We start from the raw sequence: 21,218 nt of genomic DNA, 5'->3' as shown, positions 1-21,218 counted from the left end.
TTGAGGCCGACTTTTAAGCTTTGTTAGGGTGGGTTTAGAGCAGCTTTAATCTAGGGCTAGTTTAGACCTACTGCTGAAGTGTTACCCTTCTGGGTGAATGTCTCAGATATCCACTGAGCACCCTCCATTCCAATGGTCAGAACCCAAACATCTCCTGGCCCTGTGTGAACTCTGAGGTTGTTCAGCCTTCTGCTCCCCAGAAATGATTCTGCTTAGTCCTGTGGCGTTTCACTCTCTGCACACGTATCTCAGTATTAAGGACAGACGGGGGACTCCTCTGAAGGTTCATGGAGACTTTTTCTCTATAACTTCCTCCTCTCTGATAGTCTACCTTGCAAGATCCGGTTGCCTTTGCCTCCCAGACCCAATCCTTGTCTCCTCAACTCAGCGAGGCCACTGTAATCTGCTTGGGCTCCCCTCCTGCACTATGGTCTGTGGCCCTAGACACAGGGTGTCAGAGGGCTCCCCTCCTTTGCTTCTGTTCTATCAGAGACCAGAGTAATACACTGCCTATGATCCAGTGTCTGGAACAGTTGCTTCATACATTTTGCCCAGTTTTCCAGTTGTTTATGGTGGGAGGAAAGTCTGAACTTCTTTGCGGCCCAAAGCAGAAGCCCCTGGTTCCATACATTTCAAATCTTGTTTCCAAGGCTTGCGGTCCTGGCGATTATAGTTCCTGTTCACACTGCGAGATGACCTCTGGCCCTGCACCTTCCTGTTACTGCACTCGGGAAGTGGGAGGGCATGGAAGGAATGCTCCCGGAAGCCATCCCTGTGCCAGGATGGCTAGCACCCCTCAATCGTGCATGGAAAGAGCAACAAACCTCAGGAATACCCACACTGAGATCCGAACTAAATGAGGCACCAAGTTGACTTCCCCTTAAGCCGGATTCAAAATATAGCTGTGGCCACGGCAATGCCACATACCATGGAAAGGAGTACGGTGGAGGAGGGTGGAGGGGAAGAGACGGCGTCTTAGTCAATCGCAGTTTAAGTACCCTGCTTTTGCCAATTCTACAAAAGATGTGACCACGTGAACACACTGCAGGGCCTCTCCCGGGGCCTGGGAGGAGGGGCCCACACAAGGAGGACCCTGAACTTACAGCTTCATCAGCATCATGGTCAACCTGCCTGGCTCACCTGTCCACCCCCGGGCAGGTCAGTGAGCCTGCAGGGAGAGCGCAGGCTCACACCACCTCCTTCCCTCCTCGCCCTGCTGTCTACCTCTCACCAGTGGTCCCCCTCCATCCCACCTCCCAGGACTTCCTGAGCTAACAGCCGTGTCACTGCTCCCAGGTGCTGGCTCTGATCAGCTCCCCTCCCGACCTCTTTTCCACACTCTTGCTGGAACAATCTGCGAAAAATGAAACCCAGGCTCTTTTCGTGACCCGTGTGGTGCTGTGCAGAGTCTGGGCGCACACCTGCCTCTTCCTGGCCCCGCCCCTCCCTGCCGGCTCTCCCTGGCCTCTCACCTGGTCTTGCTCAGGTGTCACCTCTTTTTGTGTCACTGTGGCTGACCGTCCCCAGGGCTGCCCTCTGCTGCTCTCTGCCCAGTGCCCCGGGATTCTTCCACACCCAGGATCCCATCTTTCTGACACCGCCTGGATGTACTTGCTCACTGTGGGTTACGTTTCCCTGGATTGTGTCTCCAGGAGAGCCAGGAGGTCCTATCCCTGGTGCCAACACAGTGCCTGACACGGGTAGGCACCCAACAAATGTCTGTAGCATAATTTAATGACAGTTGAGCGTCTGCCCAGAAATGTAATTGCTGCGTCAAAGGACATGCGTGCTTCACGCTGGCAAGCGTAAAGCTCCACGGCCCTTCGAGAAAGTTCAGTGCAGGGCAGGGATGCAGAGCCGTGCAGCAGAGAGGCACTGGCTGGGCCAAGCTGCCTGGTGGGTGGGTCCCGGCCTGGCACTGCCTGTTTTGTTAGCTGTGTGAACTCAGGAAGCTACTTGACCTCTCGGGGCTCATTTTCTTCACCTGTAAAGCAGGGTCACAATGTGACCCAAGCTTTTGAGTTGCAGTGAGGATGACGTAGCCAGTTGTGGGCAGCCGTGGACACCACGCCTGGCCGCGCTGTGCAGCACGAGGGCCTGCGTGTGGCTGTCCCCCCTCCTGCAGTGACCCTGGCTCCGTGCACTCAGCAGCGCTGGGTTCTATCACTGTTTTCACATTTCATAATTGATAGTATTTTAGTTTTCCCAAGCGTGGGGCCCCAGTGAGGAGGCTGTAGGCATCGACCCGGGCTGTGCAGCCTCCGTACGGCTCACCCCCAGGCCCAGGAGCCGAGGCCTGTGAGATGCTCACTGGGGGATAGAAACGGTTTCCCGGCTTTCTCGAGCCCCCAGGAGGCTGCAGGAGCTGAGCGCTGACCCCGCACAGGCTGCTGTCGGGATGTGCGGCCAGGCCCAGGGGAGCCTGTGGGGCCGCCCTGCACTCACGGGCTCCCGAGAGAAAGGTCATCAGTGAGCCCCCGGGAGGATCCCGGGCCCTGCGGGATGCGCCAATCCTCCGTGATCCCAAGTGCGCTGACTCTCCGCTTGCTCTGTGGCGACCACTGCTCTCTGTTTTGCGTCTGTTTCATGAGCTTCTGCTCCTACGTTGATTTCCTTCCTTCTTGTTTCTTTAATCTACTCTGCTGCTCGTTCCCAAATGTCTTGTGTTGAATACAGTCATTTATGTTCAGAAATTTTTCTTTCTTTTAAAGCACTCTTTTAAAGAATTCCTTCATCTCTAAGTGAAGGTCCGCTTGGCCATGTCTTACGGTTTTTCACTGAGATACTTATACTGTCATTTATTGCTAAAATGCTTGTCATTGGCTTGGGACTTCTTTTTAAAATCTTAAATCATTTAGGAGTGCAAGGATTTTTCCAAATAGGCAGATGGATGGATGGCCACACATATTGATATAAACTACCTTTTTATCCCACTGTGGTCACAGAACATGCTCTGTTTGACATTCTTTGAAATCTGTGACCAAACTGTGGCGAAATGTTGTGGATACACCACATGCTTTTCCTAAGAACACAGTTCTCCATTTTTAGGTGCAGGACATCTCTCTCTGTGTATCTATCCATCTATCATTTCTAGCTCAAGCTTAGTATTGTTGCCTCCAGAAGAGCCTGGCTCTGGACCCTCCTTACGTGGAGCCTTTTGGTCCCATTTATCCAGCAGGGGCTGGATGCTCACCCAGTCCCCATCCACCCAGCCCCCAACAACCCCCCACCCTCCCATCTGTTCACCCACCCACCGGAGGAGCAGGGTCTGGGAGACCACCTGGCTACTGCAGAGAGGGCGTGGGAGAGGGAGGGGGACCTGCCGACGGCTTTGGCAGCAGCTGGCTGACCTGTCTGGTGACACTGGGCAATGGTTGCTTGGGTGAAGTCCTTGATTTTCTTGTACTTCTGCAAAAAACTCTCCAAAAACTGGGCAGCTTCCTGAACGGGAACTCCAAGGCCAGCAGCAAGTCGCTCCTTCCCTGTGTGAGTAGAAGCGTGATCAGAGGCCAGTCTCTCGCCCAGCGGGCTCCCAGGACACGAGCCACCAGGCAGTGACCACCACGCGTGGAAGTGAGCCCACAGAAGGGATCTTGGAAGACTCGCTGCGTCAAGGCCCAACTGGCACCACTGGTCTCTTCTGATTGGTCAGGATGGTGTTGGCTTTGGCTTCACAGACCAAGTGTTCGGTGCCAGCCAGTCTGGACGGGAGCCTGTTAAACATTTATTTATTCAACAGTGTTGACTGAGGGCCTGGCAGGTGCTGCAGGTGAAGCCCTGGTGAAGGAGCTGTAGTCCCTGCTTGCAGCCTGTCCAGAAGGGAGCCTGTTTCCAGAACTGGGGGAGGCTGGAGAGGGCCGGCAAATAAAAGAGGAAGGGAAGTTTCCAGTGCCAAAATACGAGGAGCTCCCACCCTTGGAATGTTTTTTTGAGACAAAAACTTTTGGTCCAGACCAATATTTGGTCCCTAGAGGACGCAGGCGTTCTGGAGAAGCTTCTTACAGCAAGATCTCTGGTCAGGATGACACCCGAGTTCCAGGATGGCACCCCGAGTTCTAGATGACACCCAAGCTCTAGGATGACACCCTGAGTTCTAGGATGACACACCAAGTTCCAGGACGACATCCCGAGTTCTAGGACAACACCCAAGTTCCAGGATGACAGCCCGAGTTCCAGGACGACACCTGAGTTCTAGGATGACACCCAAGCTCTAGGCCGGCACCCCGAGTTCTAGGACAGCACCCCGAGTTCCAGGACGACACGCGAGTTGCAATCGACTCCAGATCCCAGGAAACCACTTGTTCGCTTTCTATCAGTGCAGATTTTCTTTTCATTATTTTTTGTGGTAAAATATATATAACACAAAGTATGCCATACTGTAAATTAATTTCGTGTTCCAGAATTTCGTATGAAGGGTGTAATGAATTGTTCACTATAAATACTCCTTTGCATCTGGCTGTCTTCTTTCATTGGCCATAATGTTTTGAGTTCATCCACGTTGACAGCTGTATCAAGAGTCTATCAGGAGTCTGTTGCTTTTTTCAGCATCGAAGTGTAGTTGATTGGTAACATTGCGTTCGTTTCAGGTGTACAGCAAAGGGACTCAGTTACACACATCTCTTTTCTTGAGCATGGACCGGGTTACCCTCTTTCTTCATACGTTTTGTATTCTGGCTATTGTATTATAAATGATATGTTGTAGACACTCTAGATTCTGTTATGTTTCTCTCAGCAGTGCTGATTTAGAAAACAAAAAACAAAAAACTTCAAACTTTGTCCCGCTGCAGTCAGCAGCAGCTGAAAGCGCGCATCAGTCCTTTCAGCAGTAGCTGGGCTGTTTGAAGTCTGCCCTTTTCACACACAGTCAGGGTTCAGCCAGAGATCTGGGCAGAGCTCAAGCCCAGAATTCGGGGTTCTCCTTTGACTCTCCTCTTTCTGAGATTTCTCCCTTCACTTTCCAGATTCACTGGCTGCCCTGACCTCTTTCCTCTGCCTTTTATTTTCCCCAATTAATTAATTAATTTTTATTTTTGGCTACTTTCGGTCTTCGTTGCTGCGCGCAGGCTTTCTCTAGTTGTGGCGAGCGGGTGCGTGGTGCGTGTGGTGCGTGGGCTTCTCATTGCACTGGCTTCTCTTGTTGTACAGCATGGGCTCTAGGTGCATGGGCTTCAGTAGTTGTGGCATGTGGGCTCAGTAGTTGTGTCGCACAGGCTTAGTTGCTCCGTGGTATGTGGGATCTTCCTGGACCAGGGCTTGAACCCATGTCCCCTGCATTGTCAGGTGGATTCTTAACCACTGTGCCACCAAGGAAGCCCCTGTCCTCTGCTTCTTGAAGCCAGTAAGACCCTGGATTTCTGTCGGGGAGTTTTAGCCACACACAACACGGACAGAGGCTTGCCTTCAGGTGAAGAGCTACAAGACGGCAAATTCACCCTGTGCTATTCCTTCCTTCCAAGTGTTAACCCACCTCCAATTTCTGTCTGCTTTTGGTCACTTTTCAGTACCTTTAGGTAGTTGTTTATTATACTTTAGCATACTTTCTAGTTGATATCTGTGGGAGGGTGGTCTGGTCGGAGTGCCATGGCCACTGCCGGAAGTCACATTTCTCCTTCTGTGTCTACGGCTGAGAAGGAATTCCTTTCCCTTCCTCTGTAGAGCTGTTGGGATATCCCAAGGTCTCTGTACAGGAAGAAAGCCTGCTTCCGAGAGAAGCCGGTGATGTGGCAACTCTGAGAGAAGCAGAGATGGGCTGAGCCGGAGACTGAGGGTCTGGCCACTTCTCCAGGCCCCGGTCCTTATTCCCCATGCCCTTGGGGGGTCTGTCACACTCTAAGGCCACCGTGCCCCTGCCCCCCAAGTAGGACAATGTTTGGCTCTGTGAGGGCTTCTGTTCCATGCTTCGTGTTCATGGGTCCCCACTTCCGACACGACTTCCCTTCACACTTTGATTCAGCTGATCAGGTTCCTGCTGTTTCAGTTGTGAAAATGCAGGCCTGTCTCCGTAGGTGCATCCTTGGGAGCACGGATCCCCTTGGTGGGAGCACGAGGTACCCCACCTCATAGGTCCTACGTGAACATACAGTTTGGCTTTCCCCACAGAGGGCTAATTGCCTCCCGTGTGTGTGTGGTGTGTGTGTGTGTGTGTGTGTGTGTGTGTGTGTGTGTGTGTGTGTGTGTGTGTGTGTGTGTGTGTGTGTGTGTGTGTGTGTGGTGCAATTCTAAGTTTGGGAAGGAAACCTTCACTCCCTTTCCTCCACGTGCTCTCTGCCCCATGCTGAACTAGAACAGCTTCTCACTCTTGGTTACAGCTCCAGGGCCTCGTGAGAGCTTGGCACTCGTGGGCCTCCAGGGATGCTGGCACAGGCCTGACCGGCTCCTGCACATCCTTTAAAGCTCAGCCCGGCCTGGCGAGGGGCCTCCCCTGGGCTCAGCAGTCATGCTGGATGTCGCCGATCACTCAGTGCCATCCCCGCAGGCCTGCTCGTGTGTCTCATCGGACAAGCGTCGGCCCCTTGGAGCAGGAGGCCTGGAGCCCGGCACTCGGTGCGCACCGGTGACGGGACGTGGAGTGAGCTTAAGATGCGCAGCGAGGAGAATCAAGGGTCACGCTGACTCTAAGAGTAGCAGGAGCTCAGGGCAGGACGGGAGGAGCAGGGGTTTCTGCTGCCAGCGGGCCTGGGGGGGCACAGTGCTGGGCAGGCGGCTGCATCCAGTGGGCTGAGGGCAGCGGTGAGCCCAGGGCCTGCGCTCCGCGCCGAGGCCTGCAGGCGGGCAGGCATTCCCATTTCGGGGGAGACAGGTCTCTGGTGGCAGAGGCCTGGCGGCTCCCAAGCCCTGGGGAGAGGGGCTGAGGCAGGCGTGGGGATCAGGCTGCCCGCGGGCTGGGGGTACGTCTTCTCGCTTGTCCTGGTCCTGCTCTCCCTCTACAGCCTTTTGTCATCCTCACAGTGACCATGACCCCGAAGCCAGGCCGGGGCCATGTGCCCCCAGCACCCAGAGCAGCCGCTTCCAGACTCCTCGTGTTTAGGTGAAATCGCAGCATTGCAACCCACAGGAGCCAGGCGGTTGAAGGCTTCTCTGCTGAGTTTCCAAAGGGCCCCAGCAGCCCAGGACGCCCGGCCCTTCAGGAGACGAAGGCCCCACTTCACACACGAGGCAGATGCAGCCCGACAGGTGCACAGAAGCCCGGCTGTCAGGTGGCGACGGGAGCGGCAGACACGAGGCCCGGGGTGGGAACCCTGTCAGCATTAGGGCTCAAAGCAGCGGCTAATGACTCATTGCTTATTTACAAAGTGGAGCTCTTTTCCTCCCCAGAAAATAACAAAGTGAATACTCCAGAAGGTGCCAGACCTACAGGAACAAAGGCTGACTCTGGGTGCACCGGGTAGCGGGGGCAGCGGGGGAGGCCCGCCGCCAGAGACTGGAGCCGAAGCGCCCCTGCCCGAGCCCTGGCTGAGACCACAGCCCTGGCAGGTTTGAAGCGGGTTTCAGACTCATCATAAGCAGGTCGGTCCGGGAAGAGGCGCTTTGGAAGCAGGTCACACGGCACCGCAGTCACACTGGAGAAGCCCGAGGTGGCTCCTACCTGCAGCTGACTACACGTTTGCCCAGGGTTTTGCGCTGGCAGCTCTTCCCTGAACGGACACAGGGTTCCTATGGCAGGGAGGGACCCTATTCTCCGTGTCTTTACACAAGCCCCGCTCCTCAAAATGGAACTGATCCAGGAGGGGCCTACGCAGGCCTGGCCGCCAGGCCACAGCCTCTCCTGACCCCCTCCCTCAGCTCCCGAGGGGCGTCAGGCCCACTGATGCAGCAAGACCGAGAGGGAGAAAGAATTTAAAAAGCCCAGAGAGCCCACGGTCAGGAAGGGAGAGGAGAGGGTGGGAGAGGGGAGGGGAGCAGGTTGCTCTGTCTTGGGTCCTGGGTCTGGAAAAGGGGAGGGGAACAGGGTGACGACAAGGGCTCCTGGAGCATCTCAAAGCACAGGAGTGGCCCCCAGCAGGTGGTGTGATGTGGGGTAGGGGGAGGCTTTGGTCGGCCTTCACTTCTGCACGTCCACTCTCCATGCAAAGGTTGCTGGGAGCCCTGAGGGTTGAGGGCGTGAGTGGTCTGACTGGTGTCTGGTGCATCACAAATACCATCAACATGTGTGTAAACAGCGGCACACAGGGATGCACAGGATGAGTTCCATGGGCTGAGAGTGATTTCTGTAAGTCACAGCCATATTTCAATGCAGGTGCACAACTAGAGCACCTCCGTCTGGCCTACAGGTGACACCAAGGCCTCAGGCCCACCCACAGCCTACCTGCTCCATAGACCACCGAGTACACCACCTTCTTGGTCTGCTCCCTGTCTGCGTGCGTCACACGCTCTGGGGAAATGTCCTTCCTACATGGAAAGATGGCACGTTGTCAGGCACGTTGGCACCTGTCTGAGGAGGTCCTCAAGGGTCCAAACCACACACATCCCCTCACACCCCAAGAACCACTTCAAGGTCAGGCCTGTAGTACGGTAGGGGAGACGGTCAGCATCTAAAGCATCTGTGTCAGCCTGGCCCCTCCGAACAGATGCCAGCCAGGTTCTGGGGTATCCACACCCCAAACCCAAAAAGTGGCTCCACCACCGGAGTGCCAGGCAGACAGGAGGAGGCCTGGGGCCTGGGGCCCGCCTGTGGGTGCTGCAGTAGGGGCTGCTTCTGGGCCTCCTGCAGGATTGGATGAGCAGCCTGTGCCTTGCCTCCTACAGAAGGAAGGGCCCTGTCCTGGCGTTCAGACAGAATAAGAACCAACTCCACACCCGGCAGCGTGCAATCGTGCCGCTCTCCAAAGATTAAAGCTGAGCCTGAGAAGCACAGGGGCCGGTGGGCACCCAGGGCCCCTCCTCCTTGCTAGGCCATCCTCGCCTAGCCGTGCGCACACCCCAAGTCTCCCTGATGGAGTGAGCACGTCAGATCAGCAGAGACAGAGAGAGAGAAAAGGAAGAAAAAGGAGCCTGTCCAACCTCTGTGGGCAGCCCTGTGCTGGGCCCTCCTGCAGGGCTGTCCTCCACTCGTGGCCATGGGGTGAAGCTTAGGATCTGTGCAGGGATTTGGGGTGTATGGGCTGCCCCGGGCCTGCACGTGGCTTCTAGATTTCCCGGTATGCACGGGGCTTTGAATGCCCTATTTCCCAAAGACCCTCTCTCCCCAGCTTTTCCTCCCAAGCTTTCAGGCTCCGTTATTTGCCTCGACTGAGGTCTCTTGTGGTTGACCTTAGGATGTTTTCCAGCAACGCGGCCACTTTTCTGACTGGAGACAGTTCCGAGATGGGGAAACAATGCCCGTGTCAGCCCCCAGACAAATTAGAACAAACAAACACTATTCTTTGCGAATAAAGTCTGTGCCTGGAAGCAGGGACAGGGTCCCACTCTGGGCAGGAGGCTGCTGAGTCGTGGGAGTGGTGTGGGCCGAAGGAAAACACCACAGAGCCCTCCTAACTGTTTTCAGCTGCTTTTTTCTTGATTCAGAACTTGCTTGGTTGCTGTAAACTGCGGACTGGTTTTCAGCGTTCTGCCAAGTTGGTTCTAACAGTTTTTGCCTGATTTGTGGATGCTTCTGTTGGTGGACAGGCCCTCAGAGCTGCCTGCTTCACCATTTGCACTGGTGTCCTAGAGTGCATTCATTTTACCACCTGATTTCAAAGTACTGATGCATTTCTTTTTGTCCTTTTCCTTCTGTGTTAAGCTATTTTGCCCACGTTTTAAAATCCCACCCTTGAACTTGGTATTGTCAACAGCTGTATTTAGATAAGAAGCCAAACACCAAAATGCACCCAAGCCCAGAACAAATGTGTGTCAACCCCTGTGTCACCAGCCACCCTTGGTCCTCACTGAACTCCCTTTATTTTGGAAATCCCACAGGCGCTCCAAACCTGCTCAGGAAAGACATTGCTGAAAAGCTTACCTAAGACTAGCTTCCCCATGACCTGCTCAGGGCCACCTGCAGTGACGGCAGATGAGGGCTTGGCCCAAACAAATGGGTCTGGCGACACTGCAGGGAGGGGACAAGGGAGGCATTTTGGAGCAGGTGCCCCTCAACCAAACCACACTAGGGACCCCCTTCGCTCTATCCGGGGCTGGAAAGTTGTCTGAGGGAGCAGCGTTAACGCTCCTGGGACTTGCTTCTTCCCAGAACCAAAGTGTGACAGAATGAATAGATGCTAGGGACATACATCAGACATCATGTTCCAATAACAGAGAACATGCTTTCTCCTTGAGCACATGGGGCACACGCACAATAACACATCATGCACCAGGGCACACAAAAAACCTCAAAAGGCCGCACATAGTAGGAATATTAAAATAACACTCTGATGACAGTATAAGAAAACTAGAAATCAAAGACAAAAACAAAATCCCCAAAGCCCATCTAGCTAGAAATAAATCAGAAAACACTTCTATCAGTCAACTTTTGATTGAAGAGAAATATAAACAGAAATCACATAGTTTCTAATGAAAACACCCTATGTCAGAACCAATGGATTACATTAAAACAGTGAGGAAATTTCATAACCCTAAATGCCTATGTTAATAAAAATGACAGAATAAAAGTATATGAATTAAATAAACACAAGGAAAAAAACAAGAAAATCAAAAGAATACACAAGGAGTGAAATAATAAAGCTAGAAAAAAGATGGGAGCAGAAATTAATGAGGAAAAGAAATTAAGTAGAGAACAGCAAAACAGATCATTAGTAAATAAAAATCCTGGTTCTTACAGAAAATAAATAAACCATTAGGTAGTTTAATCAAAAGGGCAAACACAGATATACAAAATAAGAAACAACGGGGGAAAGTAGCAGCAGATATGTAGGAAGTTAAAAAAAAAAAACCTTAAAAATTATTTTGCACAATGCTATGCAAGTACATTTTAAAACCCAGGTGAGACGGACAATTTTTAAAGAAAACACAGTTACAAAAACTGACTCCAGTAGAGATGAAAGTTAAACAGACCAATGTCTATAGAAGAAATAGAGAAAATTATTAAGGAACTATCCCACAAAAACACCAGGCTCAGATGGTTTCAAAGGAGAATTCTATCAAACCTTTAGAGACCAGAGAGTCCCCATGCTGTGCAAATTGTTGCAGAGTGTAGAAAATGAACAAAACCTTCCAAATTAATTTTATTAAGTATAACAGTTATACCAAAACATGATAAAGATAGCATAAAAAAGGAAAATTATAGACTTATACTGCCTATGAATATTGATTTTTTTCTTTAAAAATCTTAAAATTTATTCAAAATATAAAATTTATGAATATTGATTGATGTAATAGTCTTAAATAGAATATTTGCAAACAGAGTCCAACTCCACATTAAGAAAATGGCACCTCACAGCCAAGCAGAGTTTATACCAGGAAAGCAAGGCTGGTTCAGTGTTAGGAAGTCCATTAATATAATTCACCACATGAATACGACTAAGGAGAAAACGACATGATCATCTACATTGTTGCTGAAAAAAACCCCGTGACAAATTCCAACTCCAATCCAATCCAATCCTACTCCTAGTAAAAACTCTTGAGAAAACAGGAATAGCTGGATACGTCCTTAAACTCACAAAGCAATACACCTCACTCCTAAAGCTAGCTTCTTATCATGGGAAGCTCCACGGCAAGGATGCCCACTACCTCCACTATTTAACATTGTTCTGAAAGTATAGTTGATCCTCAAAGAACACAGGTTTCAACTCTGTGGGTCCACCTATATGTATATTTTTTTCAATAAATAGATTGAAAATTTTTTTGGAGATTTGCAACAATTTGAAAAAACTCGGAGATGAACTTTGTAGCCTGAATATTGAAAAATATTAAGAAAAGGTTAGGTGTGTCATGAATGCATAAAATACATGTAGATAATAATTTAGTTTATCATTTACTACCATAAAATGGACACAAATCTATTATAAAATGTTAAAATTTATCAAAACTTAAGCACACAAACACAGAACGTACACGGTGCCGTTGACAGACAAAGTGAAGCTGCAGTATGAAATCATTCCCGTATGAATGAACTGCAGTGTACCCTGTGCTGCCGTTAACAATTTCCTAGTCTCCTCCTGTGGCTACTGTGCTGAGCTCAAGTGTTTCAAGTGTCCACTTAAAATGCCCCGTGACGCTGGTCATTTCCATGTGGGGAGTTTGTCTCTCCAGTAAATCGGGAATTGCAGTAAGAAGTGATCTTTCATGGTCCTCACACATTTTTCATCATGTTTAGTGCAATATCGTAAACCTTCAGTAACACCATGGAGCCCATACGAAGTGCCACTAGTGCTGCTGGAAGTGCTCCCAAGAAGCAGAGAAAAGTTGTGACGTTATGAGAAAAAGTTGAATTGCATGATATGTACAGTAGATCGAGGTCTGCAGCTGTGGCTGCTGCCATTTCAAGATAACTGAATTCAGCGTAAGGACCATTGTAAGAAAAGAAAAGGAAATTCGTGAAGTAGTCGCTGCAGCTATGCCAGCAGGCACAAACACCTTGGACTTTTTGCAAAATACCTCTTTATCTTGTATTGAAAATGCACCTTTTATGTGGGTGCAGGATTGCTATAGACTCTAATATGATTCGAGAAAAAGTGAAGTCATTACAATGACAACTTAAAGCAAAAGGAAGGTGAAGGATCTAAAGCTGGAGAATTTAATGCCAGCAAAGGATGGTTTAATAATTTTAGTAAAAGGATTGGCTTTAAACACGTAAAGATAACAGGAGAAGCAGCTTCTGCTGACTAAGGGCCAGCAGACGAGGTCCTAGACGCTGCTAAGAAAATCACTGGGGAGAAAGGATATCTGCCTGAACAGGTTTGTAACGCAGATGAAAGTGCCTTATTCTGGAAAAAGGTGCCACAAAGGGCACTCACGGGTAAGGAAGAAGTGAACAGGAGGATTTAAGGCAGGAAGGGAAGGGCTGACTCCTGTTTGGTACCAGTGCAGTCAGGCTTATGGTCAGGACCGCCCTCCACCTATCAATCTGCTGACCCCCGAGCCTTAAAGGGAGACGATGAACAGCAGCTGTCAGGCTTTTGATTGGACAACAAGGCCTGGACAGTGAGAGCCCTTTTTCTGGATTGGTTCCATCAATGCTTTGTCCCTGAAGTTAGGAAGTATCTTGCCAAGAAGGGACTGCCTTTAAAGTTCTTTTGATACTGGGCAATGCCCTGCTGGCCACCCAGAACTCCATGGGTGCAGCCCCGAAGGTGTCAAAGTGGCCTGCTTGCCCCCGGACACAACGTCTCTATTTAGCTTCTAGATCAGGGGCCATAAGGACCTTTGAGGCTCATTATACACGGTGCTCTACGGAAAGGATCGTCAATGCTATGGAAGGGAACCCTGATAGAGACAACATCATGACAGCCTGGAAGGGTTACACCATTGAAGATGCCATCATCATTACAGAAAAGCTGTGAAAGCCATCAAGCCCCAAACAATAAAATCCTGCTGGAGAAAACCGTGACTAGGTGTTGTGTATGACTTCACAGGATTTACGATGGAGTCCGCCAAGGAAATCATGAAAGAAATTGTGAGCTGGGCAAAAAAAGGTAGGGGGCGAAGGGTTTCAACATACGGGTCTTGGAGAAATTCAAGAGCTGACAGACACCACACCAGAGAAGTGAACAGAAGACAACTCCATGAAGATGAGAGCTTCCCCACCGGCGCCAGCCAAAGAGGAGGACATAGAAGAAGCAGCGCCAGGAACAAACTGACGTTAGATGACCTGGCAGAAGGGCTCTGATAGTCCAGACTGCTTTCGACTTCTTTCGGGACGTGAACTCCTCTATGAAACTGAAGCAAATGCTGGAAGAAGGATTGGTGCCGTATAGAAACATCTTTAGAGAAATGAAAAAGCAGGAAAGTCAGGCAGAGATTACGACGTATCTCCGTGATGTTACAGCAGGTGTACCTGCCTCTCCTGCCTCCCGCCCCCCGCCCATCACTCAGCGTGAGGACAATGAGGACGGAGACCCTGTGATGATCCACCTCCATGCACTGAACAGTGAAATCATCGTCATCCACACAGTTAATCAACGTATCTATTGTGTGTGTGTGTCTTCGTGCTCATTACATCTCCCCATTATTCTTTTAGTATCTGTAAAGATCATGCTGATGTACTTTTTTTTTTTTTTTTGGCCACGCTTCACAGCTTGCGGGATCCTAGTTCCCCGACCGGGGATCAAACCCGCGCCCCCTGCAGTGGAAGCACGGAGTCGCAACCACTGGACCGCCAGGGAAGTCCCCTGATGCACCCTTTTTACTCCTGATAGTAATTTGTGGGTTTTCTCTCTTTTTCTTGATCAGTCTCTCCAGGGGTTTACCAATTTTATTCATCTTTTCGAAAATCCTGCTTCTGTGGGAAAATCCTTGATTTTCTCAACTGTTTTTCTGTTTCTATTGAATTGGTTTCCACTCCTCCTAGCTTCCTTCTACTTACTTAGGATTTAAATTCCTCTTATTTTTCTAGCTTCTTAAGGTGGACGCTTAAGACATGTAATGTCATAAATTCCTAAGTGCTTCTATAGCTGCCCCCCAAAATTTCTGACGTGTTTTCATTTTCATTTAGCTCAAAATATTTTCTAATTTCCCTTCTGACTTTTTGCTTTGACCTATGGGTTATTTAGAAATGTCTTCTTTATTTCCAAATATGTGGGGATTTTCTAAACATATTTTTGTTCTTGATTCCATATTTAATTTCACTGTATTAGAGAACGTAGTCTCTACGATTTCAGTCCTTTTAAATTTACTGACACTCGTCTTATGGCCAAGCATGCGGTCTATCTTGATGAATGGTTTATTGTGCATGTAAAATGCAGCATATTCTGCAATTGTTGATAATGTTATTCAGGTCTTCCATACCTTTCTGACCTTCCTTGTACTTGTTATTATTAAGCAAGTGGTGCTGAAATCTCCAACTGGACTTGTGGATCTCTGCATGTTTCATCTCAGCTCCATCAGGTTTGCTTCATGTATTCTGAATCCGTCCTATTAGATGCACCCTATATAGAAGTGCTATGTTTTCTTGATGAACTGGCCCTTTTATGAAGTGTCCCTCTCTGTCCCTGGCAATAGTCCTTGCCCTGAAATCTAACTGTCTGGTACTAAAACAGCCATTCAAATGTTTATCTGGTGAGTCCTGATCTCCTGGCTTTTAGTCTATGTTCTGACCCACTGAACTGCACACTGTGTCTCCCGTTACCAGCTCCAGGTTTAGGGAGAGTTTGGGGGCCTTTGTGAAGTGCACGTTTCTCTGGCTCCTTGTATTGTCCTCAGACACAATGACAGGGAAAGAAGCCACCTGTATTCTCGTGGGACTGCATACCAGGAGCAAAGTATAAACTTTTCATTAATTGCATTTACCTGCTGCAGTGGCCACTACTAAGTAGATACAGAGCAGATATTCCATACACCTGGAGCTTGAAAGAATCGTTGAGAGGTTGGCATATGTATTAGTTTCCTGTGGCTGCTGTAATGAACTGCCACAAATTTGGTGGCTTAAAACAAGGGATATTTATTCCCTCACCGTTCTGGGGGTCAGAAGTCTGAAGTCAGTACCGCTGGACCAAAATCAAGGCGTCGGCAGGGCCTGCTCCTGCTGGATGCCCTCGGGGAAGAATCTATCCCTTGCTTCTTCCAGCCTTTGGTCACATCCCTCCAGTCTCCCTCCTGTGGTTGCAGGGCCTCCTCTCCTCTGTGTCAAGTCCCTCTCATCCGGCTCTTACAAGGGCCCTGTGACGGCATTTAGAGCCCACTCCGATAACCAGGATAACCTTCTCATCTCAGGATCATTAACTTAATCACGCTGCAAAGATCTTTTCCCATATAAGGCAACCTTCACAGGTTCCAGGGTTTAGGATGCAGATATCTTTGGGGGGCCATTATTCAGATTACCACAGCATATGAACCTTAAAATACTTAAAATGCTTACACAATGAGATCCAGGTTTTGTAAACCAAAAACAAAAAAACAAAGGAATAAGAATCAAAAGCACAGAAGTGTGTGTACGAGAGAGACAGAGGCCGAGACAGATAAAGAATGGACAGGAATGGAATCTGGCAAAGAAAGACAAAGCTGAGTGGACACAGTGACTTGGATGTGGGGTGAGGAACGAAGTGCCCCCCATACGTGGCCTTGGCCCATGAACGACAGCTGGATGCAGTCACAGTGGGTGGTCCAGAGGCCAGGGTGTGTGAGAGGTCAGAGGTTCCCCAATTCAATGAGGCCAAGCCTGGATTCCAGTTCGCTAGTGAGAAATAGAAAAATGAAATGAGATCTGTACAAAAATTATGTAAGTAAAATTCTACCTAAATCTTTGTCAAACCTATGCTCGACCTTGCAGCTATGCCAGAGGCCGCCCCTGGGCAGCTGAGAAGCAGGGGAGACGCTGCAGTCAGGCCTGCGAGTGCCAGGTAGAGAGGGGGCAGGGAGTGCAGAGGGGCTGGCTTTGCACCCGCGAGCACAAGAAGCTCACAAGGGGCCCCTCAGGGGCCAGGGCAGGTAAGTCAGAATCCCACAGGGAAAAGGAGGCCAAAGCGCCTCACTGCCTGCATCAGGGCTGCTAGGACAGGCCTCCAGTGTGCACCCCACGGCATGGCCAGCAGAGGTGGTCAACAGCCCAGGCACAGAGGAAGAGCAGACCGGCTTGGAAGGAATGGGCTCCCAGGCGTCCCCTTCTAAGGTCCCACCTGGTTGTCTCCTGGGAGCAGTGGCCCGAGATGTGTGACAGGGCAGCGGCAGCTGCAGGTGGCCCCCAAGCCTACGGAAGAGCCTGACTGCTTCAGTACCACCGAGGCAGTGTCCCCGCTCCCCCAGCTCCCTGCCCCCCACCCCCCACCAGCCAGGCTGTTTGGTCAAGGCCGACCCAGCACAGACATGGCCCCCCGCCCCCACCCAGAGGCTGCAGACACGGGAGAGCCCAGGGACACGGGCTCCTTATTGCTTTTGTTTCCTCGGTGAAAGGGGATTATCCCAAAGCTAGAAAGGGCCGGGCAAACACTGTCAAGAGAGAACGTGCAGCCCTCACAACCGCAGGCAGCGGCTCTCTGTGAATTCTGTCCCTGGGGTGAGAGCAGCACCCAGTTCCTGTGCCGGCGACTGGAGAAAACAGGAGTAACAGGCTGGTTTCCAGAGGCAGACTTGCTGTTACGGCTGCGGTTGTGAACTGGGCGGCGATGCAGTGGACAGAAAGGAGCCGGAAGACCCTGTCGTGGGCTTGCCTTTGACTCTGCCAACCCGCTTTCCTATAGGCGGCCACCCTGCCTTCCTGAAACAACTCCCCTGACCAGCCAAAGAGAGAAGGGTGGGGCTGTTCCATGTTCTGGGCCTGAGGACCAGCTTAAACCACAGGAATCATCCATCCTTTGCAGGTCTGAAGGCACTGTTTGGCCTGGATGCTTTTTTCTTTTGATGTTTGTGGAACTTCAGTTCTTCCTTCTTTTTCTGTTTCCTCTGAAAAGGTTATTGGTCTTTTGGGCTTTCTGCCTTTTCTCGGATCCTTGTAGGTAATTTATATTTTCCTAGAAAATCATTTATATTAAAACTTACACATTAGTTAGCAGAGAGCTGTACATGGTAACTTCTCTTTTTGCAAGAGATAGACCTTGGAAAAGACCTGTTAAGAAAAACTTCTAGCAAATGAAGAAAAAAAACCCCCACTAAATATTATAATGGAACACTGCCTTCAGAAATCGGAAGGAAAACCATCTCCAACATAGATTTCTATCCCCAGCCAAATTATCAACCAAATGTGAGACATTTTCAGACAGGTAAGTTCTCTAAAAATTAACCTTCCACGTACCATTTCTGAGGGAGCCAAATAAGGATATGCTCCACCAAGGCAACGGAGTAACCCAAGAAAGGGAGTCCAGTACAGCAGAGGAGCAGAGGGGCCCCGGAGGATGGTGAGAGGAAGCACAGGCTGACGGTACACGCCAGGCCAAGAGGGCAATCAGTCCAGATGGAACAGGGCAGAAGCTCCAGAAAGAACTTCTTCAGGAAACTGAACTTGATAAACACCTGACGGTTGGGAAAGTTTGCCATGCAAAGCTCCTCAGAGAAAACTTCAGAAGGAGTATTCCATAATAAAATAAACAACTTCAGGAGTTGCTATAAGAGATCTGGGAGGTAAGGGGAATACAATATTTTGGCAGATTCATTGTTGGCTTTTCTTTTTCTCAAAAAAGCTCAGATCAGGGCTTCCCTGGTGGCGCAGTGGTTGAGAGTCCTCCTGCCGATGCAGGGGACACGGGTTCATGCCCCGGTCTGGGAAGATCCCACATGCCGCAGAGCGGCTGGGCCCGTGAGCCATGGCCGCTGAGCCTGCGCGTCCGGAGCCTGTGCTCCGCAACGGGAGAGGCCACAACAGTGAGAGGCCCGCGTACCGCAAAAAAAAAAAAAAAAAAAAAGCTCAGATCAAATGAAACAGAGAAATCTGTAACTGCAAGACAGAAACTCTAGACAATGTTAACAAAGGAGTGGCGTGGAAAGGGGATATTAAAGGGACATAAGGACATGCTAAACTATGTGTTTTATTAGAAAGAAGATGTAAATATTGATCATTTTAAGTAATCAAAGGATGAACAAAAGAACGTGAGTATTTACCTTAGCACCTAAGACAGTGATTGGAACACAGAAAATATTCAATAAGTGTTTAGTGAGTGAATGAGCTAAGAAATAAATAGGTATGATACTTAAGGGCAAAAAGCATAAGAACAAGTTTTAAATATATAACTTTTAAACAATCTGGAGCCTTGTCTACTTTTGGTAGTGGCAGGCTAGCATGTCATAGATGAATTTCCATGTAGAGCGATTATAATTGCTGGAGAAAATATTAAAAAGCATCTGTTTGAAGGCATGAGAGAAGAGTAAGAAACAAGCCCAAGGCAGTAAGCACTTGAAAGGCTATGGCTTCAGAGAAAGGAACATGTAGAAATGTAAGCCTGATGTTTGGGGCCACACCCTCCCTTGAGGAATTTGCTGATTTTGAAGTGATAGTTGAAAGGCTGATTTTAGCTTCCTGAAGTCTAGGGGACTAGAGAACAACTTGAGGTTCAGGGCTTATCAAAAAAAAGGGATCCAGGACTTCCCTGGTAGTCCAGTGGTAAAGAATCCGTCTTACAATGCAGGGGATGAGGGTTTGATCCCTGGTCAGGGAACTGAGATCCCACAGGCCTTGGGACAACTAAGCCCACACGCCGCAACTACTGAGCTCGTGCGCCTCAACTAGAGAGCCTGCATGCTGCAACTACAGAAAAGAAAACCCACATGCCACAACTAGAGAGAAGCCCGTGCACCGCAATGAAGATCCCGCGTGCCACAATGCAGACCTGACGCAGCCAAAAATAAAAATTAAAAATAAATAAATAAATCTTTAAAAAAAAAAAGCAAGAGGATCCTTGGTACTCTAGGGGAAAATGTGATCTTGAAATTTACTAGCTTTCACAAAGACTGAAGCTCATCTTTCCAATGGATCAACCCATGATTGGACTAAGGCAATCTGCCCTCAGTCTGACTGTCTGCCAGAAGCAAGACTATACCATCTTTTGAGGAAGATAACACTATTCATAGCTGTAACCTCTCATTTTCATTCACACTATTTGATCCAAAATCACCTGGCATCCCAGGAAACAAGATCAAATGACTAAAAACCAAGAGAGAAACAATAGAAACAGATCTATGGGAGACATAGGTATTGCAGTTATCAGTTATAGACATTAGGGTGGCTGTGATTAACATGTTTCAGAGATTAGATGATGAGCTGAGAATTTAAGTAAAGAATTGAAAACTACAGAAATTAATTAATTAATTAATTAAATGGCAGCCCATGCTCTGCAACAAGAGAAGCCACTGCAATGAGAAGCCCGCACACTGCAACGAAGAGTAGCCCCCACTGGTTGCAACTAGAGAAAGCCTGTGTGTGACAATGAAGACCCAACACAGACAAAAATAAATGAATAAATAAAATAAATTAAAAAAAACCAAAACCACTGCAAGATAACATGCCCTCCAACCAAAAGAAAGCTGGTTCAGCTGTACTTACATCAGAAAAAAATAGTTGTAAGTTTATATATGCCCACTAATATAGTTCCAAAAATATGAAGCAAAAATTGACAGAACCCGAAGGAGAGACAGAGAAATCCATGATCACAATGGGAGACTGACTCGACTTTCTGATACTCATAGAACAGGCACACAATATTAGCAACAACATAGGACAGGAGAATGACTCGTGTAATGAGCCTGACCTAACAGACGCGTACAGAAAGGACGACAGAGACGTTCTTATTAAAGACGTTCTTATCAAAACTGACCTTGGGCTGGTCTGTGAACCCATTTAAAACACATATCAATGGCCAACAGGCACATGAAAAGATGAACATCACTAATTATTAGAGAAATGCAAATCAAAAGTACAATGAGGTATCACCTCACTCTGGTCAGAATGGCCATCATCAAAAAGTCTACAAATAATAAATGCTGGAGAGGGTGTGGAGAAAAGAGAACCCTCCTACACTGTTGGTAAGAGTGCAAATTGGTACAGCCACTATGGAGACGAGTATGGAGGTTCCTTAAAAAACTAAAAATAGAGTTACTGTATGATCCAGCAATCCCACTCCTGGGCATACACCTGGAAAAGATGAAAAGTTTAGTTCTAAAAGATACATGCACCTCAATGTTCATAGTAGCACTATTTATAATAATAGCCAAGACATGAAAGCAACCTAAGTGTCCATCAACAGATGAATGGATAAACAAGATGTGGTATATATACACAATGGAATATTACTCAGCCATTAAAGAGAATGAAATAATGTCCAGCAACATGGATGGACCTAGAGGTTATCATACTGAGTGAAGTAAGTCAGGCAGAAAAAGACAAATATTATAAAATATCACTTATATGTGGAATCTAAAAAATAGTACAAATGAACATATTTACAAAACAGAAACAGACTCACAGACATAGAAAACAAACTTAACGGTTACCAGAGGGGGAAGGTGGGGGAAGGGAATTGGGAATATGGGATTAACAGATGCACACTACTATACATAAAATAGGTAAACAACAAGATTTACTGTATAGCCCAGGGAACTATATTCAATATCTTGTAATAAACTATAATGGAAAAGAATAGGAAAAAAAAATAAATATATACATATATAACCAAATCACTTTGCTGTACCTGAAAACTATCACA

The 21,218-nt window shown here is 48.5% G+C and overlaps 1 protein-coding gene across 1 annotated transcript in view; it reads right to left on the bottom strand.

The window, feature by feature from the left end:
* Positions 1-21,218, bottom strand: part of POLN (DNA polymerase nu) — a 171,136-nt gene that overhangs the window by 13,838 nt on the left and 136,080 nt on the right. The window contains exons 20-21 of the mRNA XM_082652839.1: positions 8,306-8,388; positions 3,351-3,482 (exon numbers count right to left, since the gene is read on the bottom strand). Of these exons, the coding sequence (XP_082508965.1) occupies positions 3,351-3,482; positions 8,306-8,388 (215 nt within the window). The remainder of the gene's footprint in view (positions 1-3,350; positions 3,483-8,305; positions 8,389-21,218) is intronic.

Source organism: Grampus griseus (assembly GCF_964374135.1).
Source record: "Grampus griseus genome assembly, chromosome: 4".
Lineage (NCBI taxonomy): Eukaryota > Metazoa > Chordata > Mammalia > Artiodactyla > Delphinidae > Grampus > Grampus griseus.
Note: the sequence above shows the minus strand (reverse complement) of the source record. Positions and strands in the feature narration are given on the sequence as shown.